Below are 20,892 nucleotides of genomic sequence, written 5' to 3'. Positions count from 1 at the left end.
GCAGAGAAATAGTCCTATAATAACTACAACCTACAACCTAAAACTTCTTACCTGGGAATATTGACGACTCATGTTAAAAGGAACCACCAGCTTTCATATGTTCTCATGTTCTGAGCAAGGAACTTAAACGTTAGCATTCTTACATGGTACATATTGCACTTTTACTTTCTTCTCCAACACTTTGTTTTTGCATTATTTAAACCAAATTGAACATGTTTCATTATTTATTTGAGGCTAAATTGATTTTATTGATGTATTAAATTAAGTTAAAGTAAGTGTTAATTCAATATTGTTGTAATTGTCATTATTACAAATAAATAAATGAATAAAAATCGTCTGATTAATCGGTATCGACTTTTTTTGGTCCTCCAATAAATCGGTATCGGCGTTGAAAAATCATAATCGGTCGACCTCTAGTGCAAACCCAGTTTCATCAGCTGTCCGGGTGGCTGGTCTTTGACGATCCCGCAGGTGAAGAAGCCAGATGTCGAAGTCCTGGTTCTTGCGTGGTTACACGTGGTCTGCGGTTGAGATATCGGTGGCCTTTTATTGTCCTCAGCATAAATTGTGCCTGTGTAATGATCTTTTTTTTCTTCTTTTTTTTATCAGCTTCTTGATATGCCACACCTGTCAGGTGGATGGACTACCTTGGCAAAGGAGAAATGCTCACTAACAGGGATGTAAACAAATGTGTCAAATTATTTGGGAAATGGCATGAGCATTCAATATTTTGAGYAGCGAGGGGAACGTGACGGAATTTAACATGCTAAATTAAAGACAGTACAGTAAACGTTGGGATTGTAGCTACATGTCCAGGCAAGACAACGTTAGCTAGAAATCTACAGTGATTTGGCCGGTGGGTGAAACTGACTAAATGTAATGTTTTTCATGTTGTTAACTAGTTAGCTAATCCGTGTTGGTATTTTCTGCTGTTGGCTGGCTGCAGCCTCTTTATAACRAATGTTAGCTAGCTAATGTTTGGCATGGTTGCTAGTAAGCTAACGTTAGCTAGCTGACYCTATGTTGCTAACTTTAACTAGCTCAAGATGAGCTGAAACAATGGCTAGCTAGCTACTTTGCTCAAAAAGGCTTTTTGTTGAGTTAGCTAGCTAGCCATGTCACTACATGCTAGGCCTTGGCTTACTGTTGCGCGATAGGACGTGTGTTGTCGAGTGAGCTAGCCGCGTCAATTCGCACAAACTATATACTGCCCTGTTGAGCTATCTAGCTAATGTTAACTAGTTACACTTTTCGGAAAGTATTCAGACCCCTTGACTACATTTTGTTACGTTAGACTTATTCTAAAATGGATTAAATATATTTCCCCCCTTCAAATCTACCGACAAAACCCCATACMGACAAAGCAAAAACAGGTTTTGACATTTTTGAAAATATAAAAAAAACAGATACCTTATTTACATAAGTATTCAGACCCTTTGCTATGAGACTCAAAATTGAGATCAGATGCATCCTGTTTCCATTGATCATCCTTGAGATGTTTCTACAACTTGATTGGAGTCCACCTGTGGTAAATTCAATTGATTGGACATGATTTGGGAAGGCACATGCCTGTCTATATAAGGTCCCACAGTTGACAGTGCATGTCAGAGCAAAAACCAAGCCATGAGGTCGAAGGAATTGTACGTAGAGCTCAGAGACAGAATTCTATCAAGGCACAGATCTGGGGAATGGTACTATGTCTGCAGCACTGAAGGTCCCGAAGAACACAGTGGCCTCCATCATTCTTAAATGGAAGAAGTTTGGAACCACCAAGACTCATCCTAGAGCTGGCCACCCGGCCTAACAGCAATCGGGGGAGAAGGGGTCACTGACAGAGCTTCAGAGTTGCTCTGTGGAGTTGGGAGAACTTTCCAGAAGTACAACAAGCTCCGCAGCACTCCACCAATTAAGCCTTTATGGTAGAGTGGCCAGACGGAAGCCACTCCTCAGTAAAAGGCATGACAGTCTGCTTGGAGTTTGCCAAAAGGCACCTAATGGACTCTCAGACCATGGGGGAAAAAATATCTGGTCTGATGAAACCAAGATTGAACTCTTTGGCCTGAATGCCAAGCATCACATCTGCAGGAAACATGGTGCATGGTGGTGGCAGCATCATGCTGTGGGGATGTTTTCAGCGGCAGGGACTGGGAGACTAGTCAGGATAGAGGGAAAGATGAACGAAGCAAAGTACAGAYAGATTCTTGARGAAAACCTGCTCTAGAGCGCTCAGGACCTCCGYCTGGGGCGAAGGTTCACCTTCCAACCTGGCAACCCTAAGCATACAGCCAAGACAACGCAGGAGTGGCTTCTGGACACGTCTCAATGTGTTTGAGTGGCCAAGCCAGAGCCCGGACTTGAAGAGACCTGTGAATTTGCTAAAAGATCTAACAACCTGTTTTTGCTTAATCATTATGGGGTATTGTGTATTGATGAGGGGGGAAACGATTTGATCAAATTTAGAATAAGGCTGTAATGCAACAAAATGTGGAAAAAGTCAAGGGGTCTGAATACTTTCACTAGCTAGCACGTTTTGCACGGGAGCTAACGTTAGCAAAATAGTTGAACAAACTTGCATTAGTAGTAAAGGAAACACATGTTTGAACCACTGAGTTAACTATGTCGTGCTTTGTGAGTGTATATTTCTCAGTAGCTAATTACGCGGCCCTCGCTGTATTTGTCGGCTGTTGGCATACTCGGTCCAAATTTCAAGCCATGTTTGTAGCTACCGTGGCAAATACAATGAAGCAGAATGACGCCTGCCATTTGGTCAGAAAGTTGATGAATTGTTCAGGAATCGCTTTGGAAATGATTCGTGATTTACATGCTTTAATATATTGGGAATTTATTATTTTTAAGGAATCAAATCTTTATTGGAATCGATTGAAGGATTCATGTCTTTTTTGTGTGAAATGTATGTATTTATTTTATAACTGTTGTTACTTTCAAAATAAATAAATGAAACACACCCGAAACGAAACAAATTAGAAACTTGGCCTCCTACACTAACTGAAGTAAAATAAATACCATGGTAAATTATTGAGCTAGCTAAATCAACCTTTTATAACAGACTGACCAGAAAAATTCTAATTACATGATCTTGAATTGATTCTAAATGGTCAAAAAATATTAAATGGYAAAAAAAATACTATATAAATCATAAGGGAATAAGGTTAATGTATGTCAACGACAGCCCATTAAAAATGGTAAATGGTCCATTTGGCTACATCTACACTTGCAGCCCAATTCTGATCTTTGCCCGATTATGGGCAAAAGAGCTGATCTGATTGGACAAAAGACCAATTTGTGGAAAAAGCATTAGTACTGGGCTGCCTGAGTAAATGCTGCCATAGGGACCCATGTTGTAGCCCACATGGGTTTGTCCATGTCTGGCCCAAAAGGTTAACCCAACTAGGTCCCAGTTAAGATGTCCATTTAGAGTCCTTGGATATGAAATGTTGCACTAGATCAGTAGCCTAAATAGTTTGTTTTATTTTCACAGCTACCTATGAACAAACCCGGATCTAACTTTTTTAAAAAGCAGAGGAAACTTCTGATCTGCAGACAGACTCCGACTTGGATGAAGAAGAGTCAGAACCTGACAGTGGTAACACGGCGACAACTTCATTGCTGACATGCACATTTTTGGGATTGTATAAAGTGTGAGTAAACCAATGTGCACATTGGTAATTTTCTTTAACTATACCTGTAATCAGAGTTCCTGCATTCTATTTGATCTGAGCATGTGCTATAAATAAACATTCATTTATTTTTTATAAAYAACTGCTTTTGTCATCTCTTAAGAAAGCTTGCTCGGGCAACAACATCTGGGTACTGCATGGAGACAGAACAAAGCCAGTTTGGTCCCAGGTGGACAGCACAATTGAGAAAAATATATTTAAAAAATGGTACAGCCTACTTTTTGCACATACACATCCATTTGGGTAAACACCTGGGACCCATGTAGGTAAGTGTGATAACCCACATGGCCCTCAGGTTTAAGCCCACTTTGTAGGTCCTTGTTGGGTTTCCCCTAATGGGGCCCATGGAACAGCCCTTCATTTCCATGTGGGGCCCATATGGAAATGTTGGCTGCAACATGGGACCAACAGTTTACATGTTTATTTTTTTGATCAGTCTGTGTGTGTATGTATGTACAGTTGAAGTTGGAAGTTTACAGGCACTTAMGTTTTTCAACCACTKCACAAATGTCTTGTTAACAAACTATAGTTTTGGCAAGTCGGTTAGAACATCTACTTTGTGCATGACACAAGTCATTTTTCCAACAATTGTTTACAGATTATTTCACTGTATCACAATTCCAGTGGGTCAGAAGTTTACAAACACTAAGTTGACTGTGCCTTTAAACAGCTTGGAAAATAAAGAATTATGTCAATGGCTTTAGAAGCTTAGATTTGACATCATTTGAGTCAATTGGAGGTGTACCTGTGGATGTATTTCAAGGCCTACTCAAACTCAGTGTTGACATCATGGGAAAATCAAAAGAACTCAGCCAAGACCTCAGATAAAGAATTGTAGACCTCCACAAGTCTGGTTCATCCTTGGGAGCAATTTCCAAACGCCTGAAGGTACCACGTTCATCTGTACAAACAATAGTATGCAAGAATAAACACCATGTGACAACACAGCCATCTACCGCTCAGGAAAGAGACGCGTTCCTTCTCCTAGAGATTAATGTAGTTTGGTGCGAAAAGTGCAAATCAATCCAGAACAACCAGCAAAGGACCTTGGTAAGGTGCTGGAGAAAACAGGTACAAAAGATCTATAATCCACAGTAAAACGAGTCCTATATCGACATAACCTGAAAGACCACTAAGCAAGGAAGAAGCCACTGCTCAAAAACCGCCATAAAAAAGCCAGACTACGGTTTGTAACTGCACATTGGGGACATCAGTCCTTGGTCTGATGAAACAAAAATAGAACTGTTTGGCCATAATGACCATCGTTATGTTTGAAGGGAAAAGGTGGAGGCTTGCAAGTCGAAGAACACCATCCCAACCGTGAAGGCGGGGGTGGCAGCATCATGTTGTGGGGGTGCTTTGCTGCAGGAGAGACTGGGGCACTTCACAAAATAGATGGCCTCATGAGGACAGAAAATTATGCGGATTTACTGAAGCAACATCTCAGAACTCAGTCAGGAAGTTTAAAGCTTGTTCGCAAATGGGTCTTCAAATGGACAATGACCCCAAGCATACTTCCAAAGTTGTGCAAAATGGCTTAAGGACAAAGTCTAGGTATTGGAGTGGCCATCACAAAGCCCTGAACTAAATCCTATAGAAATCTGTGAGGCCAGAGAATTGAAAAGGCGAGCAAGGAGGCCTACAAACCTGACTCAGTTACACCAGCTGTCAGGAGGAATGGGACAAAATTCACCCAACTTATTGTGGTAAGCTTGTGGAAGGCTACCCYAAACATTTGACCCAAGCTAAACAATTTAAAGGCAATGCTACCAAATACTAATTGATTGTAACTTCTGACCCACTGGGAATGTGATGAAAGAAATAAAAGCTGAAATAAATCATTCTCTACTATTATTCTGACATTTCACATTCATAAAATAAAGTGGTGATCTCAACTGACCTAATACAGGGGCTTTTTACTTGGATTAAATGTCAGGAATTGTGAAAAACTGAGTTTAAATGCATTTGGCTAAGGTGTATGTAAACTTCCGACTTCAACTGTATGTACAGTATGTGTGTATGTATGTATATATGTACACACACACCTCTTTATCTATGGTTCTGAACTATTCTCAAAGATGAACACACACCACCACTACACTAGTGTGTTTTCCTGTATGTGATACAGGGCCTACAGCCTCAGAGCTCAATTCAATATATTATAAAAGATAACCAACTCCCGCATAAACAAACGCACATACATAAAGTACATGAGTATGAGRACCCACAGACACACGCARACAAAGTGTTTGCATCTATATAAATGTTAGGGACCATTATCTGCTACCACTACAATAGTCTGTGAAACTGGCCTGATGAATGCTGAGTTGCACTGATCAAAAAGCCCTTTGAAATGCTATGCAAGTTAGTCTGGAACTCTGGTTATAAAACAGGGTCCGGTTGCACCAGTTGGGTGTAAAAACGTGGTCTTAAATGCAAGGTCGGGCGAAGCTACGTCAGAATTTACACCTGTTGCACCAACCAAAAATAAGACTAGTCGTAGATAAATCCGCCGTAAGCAATGCGCATTCATGAGATTCGATGCTTCATAACGATGGTTTCTAGGCTGTTAATATCTTTACGTCAGTTCTAAACTTTGCGAGGTATGTCCCATCKCTTCGCAAAGCCCACCACTATGCACGCACGTTTTCTTAACCACAACTGGATGGATCAATCAATAATTAWTGTGGGAATGAATATCACTGAATGACGAAAATATTGGTATAAAGGACACTAATGCCATTGAAGGCATTTGTCATTATTGTTGCTTACTGAAACTCCCCAAAGTCATCCAACCGTTTTAAATACTTTAAAGCAATAGCCGTGGTGGATAAAACTATAATTTCAGCACCGTTATGATTGGGACATCATTATCACGATGCTTTGAGACAAGCGTGGGGACTCAGATTTGGTTTGGATATTTGGATATTTGGTTACAATTAGGCTGGGAAAGTGTTAGCCAAATTGAGTTGAGTGTTAATGATCTTTAGTCTAGTTTGCTCGTCTAACAGTGTTATCAGAACATTTTGAAAGCCTGTTATGTAGCCTACGYTAGCCTAGTATAACAGGCGGATTACTTTGCTTTTCACTCACGTAGTAGCCTAGGCTATATCCCGACTATATCCGCAAAGGCWAATAAGTGGTGGCAGCTCATCTATTAGTTTGCTAATATCTAATTAGACACATTTAGCATGCAAAAATGTAGCATAAATCAAGTGTATTATTTTGCTAAAAGCCCGCGGAGGTTGTGAAATATGAACACAAGACTCACATCCTTTTGAAAATATAGATTGCTATTATTTTCTGTGCATATCATAAAATAACATAGTCCCAATTTAACACCCTACGCCTGCTCCCTACTAGGCGTAGGATCTGTCCCAGGCGTAGCTCATAGAAGGGCTTACACCCAGGTGGTGCCACAGGTATCATTTTTAGGTCCGGTTTAAGGCACATTTTATGTCGGACGTAGAGTTTACTAACCACTTGCACCACTTACCGACTGGTGCAACCGGCACCAGGTGCACTAGCCTGGCCGCTATGACAACCACACGGACAGACCACAGAAGCCATGCCGATGGGAAGCAGACTGTTGTAGCTATGGTAATGAGAACATGGCTGTAATTGGTGCACTATCCACTTGGGATGTGGGTGACTTGGGGGAATGTTCAACTTTGCTAGGAGGAGTGAGGAGTTGAAGTGACCGGTTCAAGTACCTGCCACCCACAAAAAAATATGCACAGGAAAACGCACACAACACACACACACACACACACACACATGTACACCACCACCGTGTGATACAACTTATCTGACAGGCTGACTGTGCTGTGTTTTTATCTGTGCTGACTCATTAGACTAGCAGACTACAGTGACATGTTGCTCCGACACACCAGAAAACACTTATATAACAACTGTGTGTGTGTGCTCATGTTTATATTTTGAGTCCACAATCCAGTGCATAATCATTCAAATTTGTAGACAATCCCATGACCTTATAAATATAATACAATATCTCCTCGACGCCGCCTACCTGCCTGCCGCCACCATCTCCTTGCTTGTGATTGGCTGGGTGTGCGCTCGGCTGTCATTGTTGGCATGGCGACCACTCCCCTCTGTTGTCAGGGGAGACGACTCTTCAGTCTTCTCCAGCCCCTGGTGGAAAAGGGATTTATGAGTATTTCCCACAGACAGCGTCCCRGGGGGTTTCAGGGTGAGGTTTCCCATAGATAAAGTTCTAGGATCAGCTTCCCCTCCCCTAATTCGAACCTCAACCGTTAGTAAGGGAAAACACGAATCTGACCCAAAACAGCSTCTAGGGGCATCTTCACCCTACTACAACCATGGGGAGGCAACATTGTGGTTTTACTGTCCCCAAAGTTCCTCTGTCCAGTGTCTGTGTTCTTTTGCCAATCTTAATCTTTTATTGGCCAGTCTGAGATATGGCTTTTTTTCACAACTCTGCCACACATAGGGGATCCATTCACAAACTCGATGAGGAGGAGAAAGAGATGGAGGASGAGCGAGGAGAGTTGTGTTTCTCAGCCAGCCAGTGCTGGACTGGAGCCCTCAATATAAATAAACAAAGAGAACACCCAGGGAACTGGACAACAAGTGAGTCCAGACCTACAGCAGAGCAGATGTCGATGAGAACCATACGGTCGAAGGCCTACAATGTATACGTGTCTATCTATTTGGTGCCCGGGTTGTATTAATTAGGCACCAAAGAAATAAAAACAAACGGACTGGAACAGAGAGGGACAACGCAAAATTGTGCAATAAGAAATGCTCATTCTCCATTGAAAAATGTTACCATGGGCCCTTATGAATATGACCCTGAATACATCTCTTTATCTATGGTTCTGAACTATTCTCAAAGACYAACACACACCACCACTACACTAGTCTGTTTTCCTGTATGTGGTGCAGGGCCTACAGCCTCAAAGCTCAATTCAATATATTATAAAAGATAACCAACTCCCGCATAAACAAACGCACATTCATGGAGTACATGAGTATGAGCACCCACAGACACACACACACAAAGTGGGTGCATCTCTTTCTTAAAACACTGTCATTTGCTACCATCTGGGTCCACTTGGCCAACCCCTGGCACTCTCATAAGGCCAATTATAGAACCACAACAGCACCGCTTCCTTCTTTTAGGCCTACGACTARACAATCCCCTCATGGAAGCCCAATAGCCTGGGAAAAGTCAGTTACTCTGTTACTGTGCTTTTCTGTCATTTGGTTTAAAAATGTGTGCACGTGCACAAAAAAAGGGGCAGTACCGGGATATTTGTTTTRATATACACTATCGTTCAAAAGTTTGGGGTCACGTAGAAATGTCCTTTATTCTTGAAAGTTTATCATTTTAAAAAGGCTAGCTGATTATTAGAAACCCCTTTTGCAATTATGTTGGCACAGCTTAAAACTGTTTCTAAGTGACCCCAAACTTTTGAATGGTAGTGTACATATGGCCTTAAGTATGCCTGAGTACACAGGCTTTCTTTTCCTTTCCAAATCTTGGCTCGGTTTGTACTCCAATCTCCAAGGGAGTGGAGGAGCCAAGTCTGACTCCAGGTGCGGGTCAGTCCGTATACTCTACGGGACAACTCAATTATAGAGGATATTTTGGAGTAATCAGCTTTGGGGGATATGGGACTAGGCCAGATGTATGGAGCAAGAAAGAGGAATTGAGATTTGAGGATTGTTGGAATGGGGCCCAAGTAACACACACACACAACATAACTGCAAAATACTCATACTTGTGTACTATAGCCATATTCATAATTGCAGATGACAAACACCCATACAAGTATGCACAAATACATGGCTGTACACAGAGGCATATGTGCACATAAACACACCTCTACATACACAGGTACACACACGCACAGAGTATACCTTAATCAAAGACATGTTGGCAGCCATGTTCATCTTGGCTCCGTCATCAGTCTTCCTGTCAGTTACTGGCAAAAAAAACACATATTAGCACACGTGTATGTGATTTGATTTAAACATTGGTCAAAAATCACATAAGCACAAATTCACAGGTTCACATCAGAATGTTATTCTTTCATTATTGTGGAGGATATGAGCGACCTATCAGTCACCTCAGGTCTTGGATTAGGTCTTTGTGTGTGTTTTGTTTGTAAAACAGCTGTTTCTGTAACGCTGTTTACAGGGTTGGCTTGTTGGTGTGAGGCCCACTTGCACACACGCAAACTCGCACACAGAAGGACAACTCATTCTCGCTTTCACGCGCGAGCACATGCAGTCACACACACAGCGACACAGAGACAAACACACCTACTTCCTCCCACCCACACATACGCGCACTAATCCTACCATAGCTGGACTGAACACTCTGTACTCTGTCTGGGAGGGAACAGTACTGTACATTCACCACCTGCTCTGTAAAGTGATAAGGGTCTTTCCCAGGAGCGAAAAACGGCAGAAAAGGGCCTGGGAATTCTGAGGATATCCCATCAGMTTCAGTTTTACAAGTTTTACAGACATGTGCCTCTGAGATGGCAGTCATCGCCATACTTATGGAAATTCGCCCGATGTTGCAAGAATGTTCCCAGAACACATTTTATATGTTCTTCAAAAGGTTCCCAGAATGTTTCATTAGGTTGTGGGAACATTCTGGTCGGAACATTGCTGGACAAAACAAAATATATGTTCCTAAAACACAAAAACTGTCCAGAGACACCCTGTTTTTGCTTTGTCATTATGGGGTACTGTGTGTAGATGGATTKAAWTGATGAGGGGGAAAAAACTATTTTAAAATGAGACCGTATCGTAACAAAATGTGGAAAAAGTCAAGGGGTCTGAACACTTTCCCGAATGCACGGTACATCCTGTCATATCCCGACAATGTTCCCACAGCCTAAAAAAATGTTTTAAGAACTTTTAAATAATATATATTGCATTCTGAAAGTATTCAGATCCCTTGACTTTTTCCACATTTTGTTAGTTAGGTTACAGCCTTATTCTAAAATGTATTAAATTGTTGTTGTTTTTTCAACTTACACACAATACCCCATAATGACAAAGCAAAAACATTTTTGGCAATGTATTAAAAATGTAAAACTGTCATGACATTTACATAAGTATTCAGATCCTTTACTCAGTACTTTGTTGAAGCACCTTTGGCAGCGATTACAGCCTCGAGTCGTCTTGGGTATGACGCTACAAACTTGGCACACCTGTATTTGGAGAGTTTCTCCCATTCTTCTCTGCAGATCCTCTCAAGCTCTGTCAGGTTGGATGGGGAGCATCGCTGCAAAGCTATTTTCAGGTCTCTCCAGAGAAGTTCAAATCGGGGTCAAGTCCGGGCTCTGGCTGGGCCACTCAAGTACATTCAGAGACTTGTCCTGAAGCRTCTACCGCCTTGTCTTGGCTGTTTGCTTAGGGTTGTTGTCCTGGTGGAAGGTGAACCGTCACCCCAGTCTGAGGTCCTGAGTGCTCTGGAGCAGATTTTCATCAAGGATCTCTGTACTTTGCTCCATTCATCTTTCTCTCTATCCTGACTCTCCCAGTCCCTGCCGTTGAAAAACATCCCGACCGCATGATGCTGCCACCACAGGCTTTAACATAGAGATGGTGGCAAGTTTCCTCCAGACGTGATGCTTGGCATTCAGGCCAAAATGTTCAATCTTGGTTTCATCAGAKCAGAGAATCTTGTTTCTCATGGTCTGAGAGTCTTTAGGTMTCTTTTGGCAAACTCCAGGCGGGCTGTCATGTGCCTTTTACTGAGCAGTGGCCTCCGTCTGGCCCCTCTACCATAAAMGCCTGATTGGTGGAGTGCTGCAGAGCTGGTTGTCCTAGAAAATTCTCCCATCTCCACAGAGGAATTCTGGAGCCATGTCAGAGTGAGCGTCGTGTTCTTGGTCACCTCCCTGACCAAGGCCCTTCTCCCCCGAATGCTCATTTTGGCCGGGCGGCCAGCTCTAGGAAGAGCGTTGGTGGTTCCAAACTTCTGAATACTTATGTAAATAAGGCATCAGTCTTTGTTTAAATTTTATTCTAAAAACCTGTTTTCGATTTGTCATTATGGGGTATTGTGTGTAGATTGATGAGGAAAGAAATGTATTTAATACATTTTAGAACAAGGCTTTAATGTAAKAAAATGTGGAAAAGGTCAAATGTCTGAATACTTTTCAAATGCACTGTATAACAATTTATTTTTAATAGTTTTTGGAGTTTTAAATATTGAACTTTTTTTCGGGTAACTTCGGAACTACTCAGAATGCACTATATCGACCGTCATTAAGAGAACCTACTCTGCTACAGAGTTCGTATGCTAGCTCAATAGCTAGCACGAGCTGGCTAACTTTAGTCACTAGCCATGCTAGCATGTAATTACATTCCAGACCGAGTGTTGGTGGTGGTGAGCTACAATCCACCAATCACGAGAAAATGTGATGTAAACAAGCTATCGTATTACCAATCAGCGAGTATTCCCCACACGTGAGGCATCCTGCATGTTCAACAGGCAGGCTCTTTGTGCCTTCTTGCCTCAGGCTCTCACGAAAGGAGAAAATCCTCCCTGCCTGCTTTAATTGTTTAGTACCTCATCTGTTTAGTACCTCATTTTCATCCTATTTGTTTTGTCAACTTTGCTTCTCTGGTAGCTCTGAATTAGGCTACCAGAGATTTTTTTAAATTACTTTTTCAACGTTGGCTTAGTGTTAGATGACTGACATCGGAGTCTGGACTGTGCTGTTGTATGATCATTTCCGATTGCCGACTGTCTCCCTAGTCTACTGTGCACTCTGCCGGTTCTGGAGTATTGCTCCTGGAATCCATCTACTTTGGATTTCCCTCGCTATATAGCTATTGGATTATCTGCCTCACTGACTCTCAGCCCGGTGAAACGGCCTATCCCTCTGAAGGGCCTCGCTCCCTGGCTCTCGCTTAGCAACTCAGCCACTCTTGCCATAGGTTGGGCCCCAAGCATCAATGTGTAAGTCTCTGCTCTCTCTTTGTTTTTGATCTGCTGGTGTTGTTTAAATTGTGGTCTGTGGGTTCCTGCCTGTGCTAGTTGGTCTCGAGTTGTTAATCGTGTTGAGCTCTGGCTTGCTACTTATGCTGACCTTGGTGGTTGGCTAGCTAGGCTAGTTAGCTAGCTGGCTAGTTAGCTAGCTGGCTAGCTTAGATAACTGCATATAATACTATTTAATAACTGGTTAGATGGTGTTTCGGATTACTTTAATGTGGCTCAATTCAATATTAAAGATGTAAATTAGCTAGCTACTGTCGTGCCAATTAGCAGCACACRGGCCACCATGCTGCAGACAAGGAACCAGAAAAAAAGCTGCAAAAACTAAAATGGTAAAACATAGAAATAATTGTTAGAATAAAATGTTAGAAATATAAATCTAAGAGAGTGCACTTAATTTAGAATTAATATATGCAACATTTTTTTTTAAATGTGTCAGATTTTTAAAATGAAAACCATGCATTGGTCATGAAACATTTGGTGGAAATGAATGTTAAAGTGCAAATGATAGGAATATTTAGCTGTGCGGCTACATGTGGCCGTCACATTGACGTAATCCAAAATCCACCGAAGTCGGCTGTTCAAAACTACTTCTGACACAAGTCAGCAAAGACCCATTACACACACACATACACACACACACACACACACACACACACACACACACACGAGCCAAGGAAGTTGAGCTTCACTCTAGTTATGCTCAGTGGGGGTTTTGACTTCAAGCCAGAAACCATTTTGACAAAGAGTCAGAGAGTAGGAGTGCTGATCTAGGATCAATTTTGCCTTGATCATAATGAATAAGATATACAGACATGGGGAAACTGATCCCAGATCATCACTCCTACTCTAAGATACTGTTTGACTCAAGTCCAGCCCTCATCACTTCATCCTAGACCTTTCGCAGAGATCAAAATAAACACAAAAGCCTGGAAAAGCCTTGGCAACATGTCCACCTCTGAAGATTAGCAATTGTTCCGTAAGTGTTTCCCATTCATCTTGAAACAGCTTGTATCCCTCAGGGAAAGACAGGGAGCCAATTGGAAAGCGGGGATGGCTGGAGGGGCCAATGGATCCAGCAGCGKTGATGTGAATATTACCCAGCATCTCTTGGGACGCTCCAGAATTGAGCTCTGTGGTTGGAATTCACACATTAATTCAAACCGTCACCCGTTRCTCTTATTTTCAAGGAGTTAGACAACTTTTAAGTAAGTGAAATGTACAATACCAGTCAATAGTTTGGAAACACCTACTAATTCAAGGGTTTTTCTTTATTTTTACTATTTTCTACATTGTAGAAGACAAAACTATGAAATAACACATATGGAATCATGTAGTAACCAAAAAAAGTGTTAAACAAATATTTGATTTGAGATTTTTCAAAGTAGCCACCCTTTGCCTTGATGACAGCTTTGCACACTCTTGGCATTCTCTCAACCAGCTTCATGAGGTAGTCACCTGGAATGCATTTCAATTAACAGGTGAGCCTTGTTAAAAATTAATTTAATTGTTTTCCTTCTTAACGCGTTTGAGCCAATCAGTTGTGTTGTGACAAGGTAGGGGTGGTATACAGAAGATATCCCTATTTGGTAAAAGGCCAAGTCCATATTATGGAAAGAACATATCAAATAAGAAAAGAGAAACGACAGTCCATCATTACTTTCAGACATGAAGGTCAGTCAATCCGGAAAAGTTTCTTCAAGTGCAGTCGCAAAAACCATCAAACGCTATGATGAAACTGGCTCTCATGAGGACAGCCACAGGAAAGGAAGCTCTACCTCTAATGAACGTATCCTCTGCAGCAGAATTACCAGCCTCAGAAATTGCAGCCCCKAAAAAATTATTCACAGAGTTCAAGTAACAGACGCATCAACATCAACTGTTCAGAGGAGACTGCATGAATCAGGCCTTAATGGTCAAATTGCTGCAAAGAAACCACTACTAAAAGGACATCAATAAYAAGAAGATACTTGCTTGGGCCAAGAAACACGGGCAATGGACATTAGACCAGTGGAAATATGTCCTTTGGTCTAATGAGTCCAAATTTGAGATTTTTGGTTCCAGACGCCGTTTCTTTGTGAGACACGGAGTAGGTGAACGGATGATCTCCGCATGTGTGGTTCCCACTATGAAGCATGGAGGAGGTATGATGGTGTGGGGGTGCTTTGCTGGTGACACTGTGATTTATTTAGAATTTAAGGCACACTTAACRAGCATTGCTACCACAGCATTCTATAGCGATACGCCATCCCATCTGGTTRGCYCTTAGTGGGAATATCATTTGTTTTTCAACAGGACAATGACCCAACACACACCTCCAGGCTGTGTAAGGGCTATTTGACCAAGAAGGAGTGTGATGGAGTGCTGCATCAGATGACCTGGCAGCCGACAAGCAGGCAACAAGTGCTCAGCATATGTGGGAACTCCTTCAAGACTGTTGGAAAAGCATTCCAGCTGAAGCTGCTTGAGAGAATGCCAAGTGTGCAAAGCTGTCATCAAGGCAAAGGGTGGCTACTTTGAAGAATCTCAAATATAAAATATATTTAACACTTTTTTGGTTACTACATGATTCTACATTTGTGTTATTTCATAGTTTTGARTTCTTCACTATTATTCTACAATGTAGAAAATAGTAAAAATAAAGAAAAACCCTTGAATGGGTKGGTGTGTCCAAACTTTGGACTGGTACTGTATGTGCTGAGCCAGCATTCTTCGTAGTTCGACCAGCCTTTTCCATTTGAGAGAGTTAAACTGCCACACTTGCCAGTGGAACAGTTTCACGGATGGGGAACTCCATACTATCTATGACGGGACACCGAATCTGACCCCCCCCCACTCCCCTTCCTCCAATAGAAAACTCCAAAAGCAAAACAGAGGCTTTGCCAACTCTGCATATACACACTAATTGACGAGCCCACAGAGCTTACCTTTCCCAGTCTCCTCTCTCCTTCTGACCCTTTTTGTATCATCAGTTCGATTCCTCTGCCTCCTTTCTCCTCCCTTGTTTTCTTCTGCTTCTTCCTCGGTCTCGTTTGTTTCTCTGCTTTGTTTCTCCAATGTTAAAATGAAGTGTGCGGTTGCGAGTCAGGAAGCGAAGAAGTGATCCATGGTCTAACTCCACAATTTCCCCTCTCTCAAGCTCTCCGTGTCGGAACAAGCACTGGGATTGGTCCGGATTCGGGAATAGCTGCTGCAACATTAAAGAGCGTTTTGCCACTTTCCCTTCAGGTCCTGAACATCTCTCCTTCTCACACGCAGTCATGCACGCACACTTGTTTTAAACACAGTAGCACTTAAGTCACCCACAATCTCCCTCTGTTTCTCATTCACACACAAAGACACACAGAATACTCACTCCCTCTCAAACGCACACACACGGACGCAAGCACAAGCAACGCACACACGGCCTCACCCTATGCCACCACCGCTGCTTTTGATGCTGAACATGAACCCCTGAGGTGGGATGGCCAGCTTTCAAACATAGCCTGAACTGAAAAGGCTCTGGGCCGAAGAATCCCTTTTCATTCTGCTCCYAAGCGCGACATTAGCCTTATCAATGCCCTCTTATCCCGACAGCTATAGCAGCTGTGTATCTGTTTAATGTACTGTACACTCTGTAGCCTCTTTCCTTTAACATTGAAATGCATAGAGTGTACAAAGGAGGTGGAAAGAAAAAAACTGGTACAATGGTGCCTTTGAGGCCTGTAAAAGCAGAGTTCTTACCTTTTGGCTCCTCGGCGTCCCCAGCTTCCAAAAGGCTGTTAAAAGAGAYAGAAAGAGCGAGAGAAGACAAATGAGGTCACACACTGATATATGTGGCAAGGGGACAAACGATGACATGGTTTCACCTGCTAACACACGCCAGGGTTTCCATCAGCCCCCCCCCCCCCAAAAAGATGAAAAGCTGATTAAAAAAATGATTAAAACATGTTGCCACCGTAAAATGACKAGGAGAAAAAAATCCTGTTGCAAAATAATGCTTTCTATTTATTGATGGAAATACCAGTCGATGGAAATACATTTGACCGTCATGCTTATCGGTCTATAGGTTGATTAGCGTAATTTAGTGGAATTAAATTGGCCTGTGTGTATTTCCGGTAGTCATCATACATCTCATTTACCCAACACAACTATCACACTCGCACACAGAGCCTATTGTGAGCAGAATGTCTACTAGTAGTTCCTCAGCTGGTTGCTGCGAAAGTAAAACATGTGCTTTTATAAGCCCGTTTATTGTGCAACAACAATTCTAAATGCAATGACATACTAAAAACGTTTTTGGTGAACGATTAAAAAAGAGWTACTATTTTTATTTCTCAACGTGTAATTGAAGTAATTGCCTCCCACTCACCGTTCAAATGGAGGCAACATTCTGTCAACGCGTCACCCACCACTTTACAATGTGAGCTGGAAGCCGTATGCATTTTGAAAGCACACTTGTTTGAAACCTGAATGTTTCATTGCATATTATGAGGTATATCTTCCCTTGCTTCAAAGTAGCCTCCACGCAAAATCCGACCATGGAAACTTGGAGGCAATTATTTTATAAAGACTTCACAGGCGGTGCATGAGTTTCAAATCCGGGGAAGCATAGAATTAATCCGACCATTTCTACCATTCTGCGTGCCAGTTATGATTTTCATATGGGCATTTTTGTGGAATAGTTTCATATCAATAATGTTTTTGTTTCTCAATCTAGAAGTTAAAATTCAACTAATGTGAGATATGTGGACCATTCTTGATACACATGGGGAAACTGTTGAGAGTGAAAAACTCAGCAGCATTGCAGTTATTGACACAAACCAGTYCACCTGGCACCTACTACCATAGCCCTTTCCAAGGCACTTAAATCTTGTCTTGCACCATTCACCCTCTGGATGGCACACACACACAATTCATGTCTCAAAGCTTAAACATCCTCCTTTAACCTGTCTCCTCCCCTTCATTTACACTGATTGAAGTGACATCAGTAAGGGATCATGGCTTTCACCTGGATTCACCTGGTCAGTCTGTCACGGAAAGAGCAGGTGTCCTTAATGTTTTGTACACTCCGTGTATGTAAATGGTGAATAGAACAATGAATGTGCAAGAATTGGCGGGAGAGCGCTGAGCCTATATCCTTGCCACACACCCCTCCCCTTCTTGTCTCAACATTCTAAATTATACCCAAGACACATTATCTTCACACATATTTAAGATGCTTTTCTCTGAGAGCCGCAACTCGATAATCAGCTCGGCCTATTGCCGCGCGCTACCCAAATTGCAGCCTTCCCAAATAGGCATAGYCCTACGAGCTTGTGATATGAAACAATARACAGCTATTTATTTTMAAAGAAGCTAATGATCCTCYATTCCTCTGTGGCTAAGTCATGKATTCTGGTGAAGTATTTTGAATTACTTCACTCATTTCTGTACAGACAGGAGTAATTATTTAATTATGGCACCCAAAAAATAAATGTACTTCGCTATTGGACCCATCGCTTTGCCATTTCTCTCCTGTTCTATTGGCTTTCATATCAACTTTCTTGTCCAGACACCAAAGGCACAATCCTTGTCATATTAGCAACCCATGCTAGTTGTTTCATCTTTAGATTCCCCTTTTTCTAGGTTTCTAACAGAGATGTTCATAACTGTCACATATGGAACCGCTAGCATGTGCACTGTTTAGAATGGTGTTTTCCCGCTAATTGCATTTTGGCAAATGTTTGAAAATGACGTTTTATTGGCTGCTTCATTAAATGAGTTGCATGTTCTGTTAAGATGAATTACCATAATCTAAATGTGATTTCAGTCATTCTGAGCACCGTGGGTGTACGCTGGAGCTGTCCCAGGCTAAAAAAAAATCTTGGTCGACCAAAAGTTGCCAGAGATCTAGATCACTAGAAAAAAAGAAGAAAAAAAAKGTAACCTGACCCAACTAGTCTCCTCCTGTTGGCTTTCGCAGATTCTGCCATTAATCTCCTGAAGTTTCCAGTAATAGGCTACACGAGGAATCGGCAACATTTCTCATGTGGAATGCCAATTTATCTGATCATTTCTACCGATCTGCGTGCCAGTTATGGTTTTCATATGCACATTTTCATTTCATTTAAATGTTTAATAAGTTCTTTATATCTCAAAATAATTACTAATAGTTGACTAATTGGGGTCAGCCCTAGTGAACGCCCTAATGGATTATGCACCCGATGCATATGGGTCTGGTAAATGGCTGGTAAATTGAAGTCTTACCAGTCACATTGTCTGGCACCATATTTTCCTAATTGGAAACCCTGAGGCACGCACAGGTGCAGCCACACACAAAGGGTCACATAAGGTCATGAGAAATGTTGATAACTTTCCCAAAATCACAAGGTTTCTCCAGAAATCCCYGTTGGAGGGCTCCCTCAATCATGAAGSAATAAGCATGGAAGGGAATCCTCCAACAGGAATTTTGCAAGCCTACATCCACGTGATATCATATAAATCAGAGAACGGTTAAAAGAAGGCTACTTACCGTCGCCTCAATTTTCAATTCAACATTAATTCAGAGGTTAGAAAGACTGCTCACATTGTGTATCCGTGCACCCACAGCCACATCACTACCCATAATAAAAGTGAAACGGGAACCATTTGAAGACAGCTGTTCATCTATAAGTAATGGCCTTTAAATATGGATGGAAAGCAGCTGATGTGGGGACGGATGATGATGTAACACAAGGAAGGAAGCTGGTTTTAACACAAAAGAGCCTGGAGGGGATAGCTGGGTAAGGGGGCAAAGGGCACAGTGGAATAGAGGGTGATGCTGAACCACAAAACGGTACACTGCAACGACAACTAGGCTGGCCTCTAAGTAAATTGACCACAGCAAGGATAGCTTTTTTCACTAAAACTAACTGATTTAGCAACTGGTTGCATGCCCTTGCACACAAACACACACAGCTATGCAATATGTTATGCGTCTCTACACTTGTCCACTACACTTGAGCTCGGCACAGTGAGCATCAAGCTAACGTTGTCTATTAGGGACTAGTGGCTCTTCCTTGAACCCTACCATTGACTCGCTGTGACGTCGCTGGCGGTCACCGGCTGCGTCCGGAAACGACCGCTAGCCATGCGGCTCCCTTCAGACACCCCCCTTAGCAACCGGAGGGGTCGGCGACGCGCGGTTGACCCCGCCCCTGGCTTGACTGGCGGGTGAAGGGGAGGGGCCACGACATGCAGCGTGTCCATGCTAGAGTCCAAACAGAGAAGAACAAGAAGAAAAAGGAGAAGAAAAAATAATAACAATAATGGAGAATGAAAGATGAGGGGAAGTAGGATTTTTTTTTGAAGAAAAACACAGCCAGAGTGAACCAAAGAAGTCATAAATCAAACACTTATTTCAGTGTTTCCCCAACTCTGGTCCTCAAGTAACCCCAACAGCAGGCAGGTGTGCTTGTCCAGGGATACAAATAAAATGTGTGCTGTCGGGGGTACTCAAACACTTGTCTCTATGGATCACGCAGAAATTGTGATGCTCTCAGATACCAGACAGACACCATCTTCGAATAACCGTCACAAAGCCTGAATGATAATTGTGTTAGTACAAAAGGGCCTAGTGCATGGCTCTCCAACCCTGTTCCTGGAGAACCTACAGGACGGTAGCTCTCCAGGAACAGGGTTGGAGAGCCCTGGCCTAGTGAATGAAAAGGGGACGGGGCGTCTTTAGATAATGAAATGGAATGTAAATTGGATAATGTTCAATAATTCATTATTGCCCTGAACATGCATGAAAGGTCAATTTTATTCCGTATGGGTTTTACTAGTGAGGATCCAGCAGTACCCAATGATTTTAGAAAATGAGGCTAATTCGTGACTGAGCATGCTGTGTATTATCTCAGAGGGGGAAGTCAATGGCCAATACTACTGAGCCCGTATTCAAAGATATTCTCAAGATTAGTAAAATCAGGTCCTCCCTGTTCATTATAATCTGAAAGGCAAAACTGAATCTGCGACACAAACTGTTACGTTTTACGTTTTAGTTCGAAAAGATTCGGTGATAACGTGTTTCATAAACACATTCATTTTACATTCTAAATTAAAATCTACTGGGCCTCGTGTGTGTGTGTGTGTGTGTGTGTGTGTGTGTGTGTGTGTGTGTGTGTGTGTGTGTTTGTGTGTGTGTGTGTAACATGTAAATGATGTATGTACTATGCAGGCACCTGAGCT

At 42.1% G+C, this 20,892-nt stretch overlaps 1 protein-coding gene across 1 annotated transcript in view; it reads right to left on the bottom strand.

Moving 5' to 3' along the window:
• svild (supervillin d) overlaps positions 1-20,892 on the bottom strand; it is a 104,011-nt gene that overhangs the window by 46,778 nt on the left and 36,341 nt on the right. The window contains 4 exon segments of the mRNA XM_024006934.1: positions 7,729-7,850; positions 9,603-9,667; positions 16,429-16,463; positions 19,736-19,915. Of these exon segments, the coding sequence (XP_023862702.1) occupies positions 7,729-7,850; positions 9,603-9,667; positions 16,429-16,463; positions 19,736-19,915 (402 nt within the window).

Source organism: Salvelinus sp. IW2-2015, linkage group LG18, assembly GCF_002910315.2.
Source record: "Salvelinus sp. IW2-2015 linkage group LG18, ASM291031v2, whole genome shotgun sequence".
In the NCBI taxonomy this organism is placed as follows: domain Eukaryota; kingdom Metazoa; phylum Chordata; class Actinopteri; order Salmoniformes; family Salmonidae; genus Salvelinus; species Salvelinus sp. IW2-2015.
Note: the sequence above shows the minus strand (reverse complement) of the source record. Positions and strands in the feature narration are given on the sequence as shown.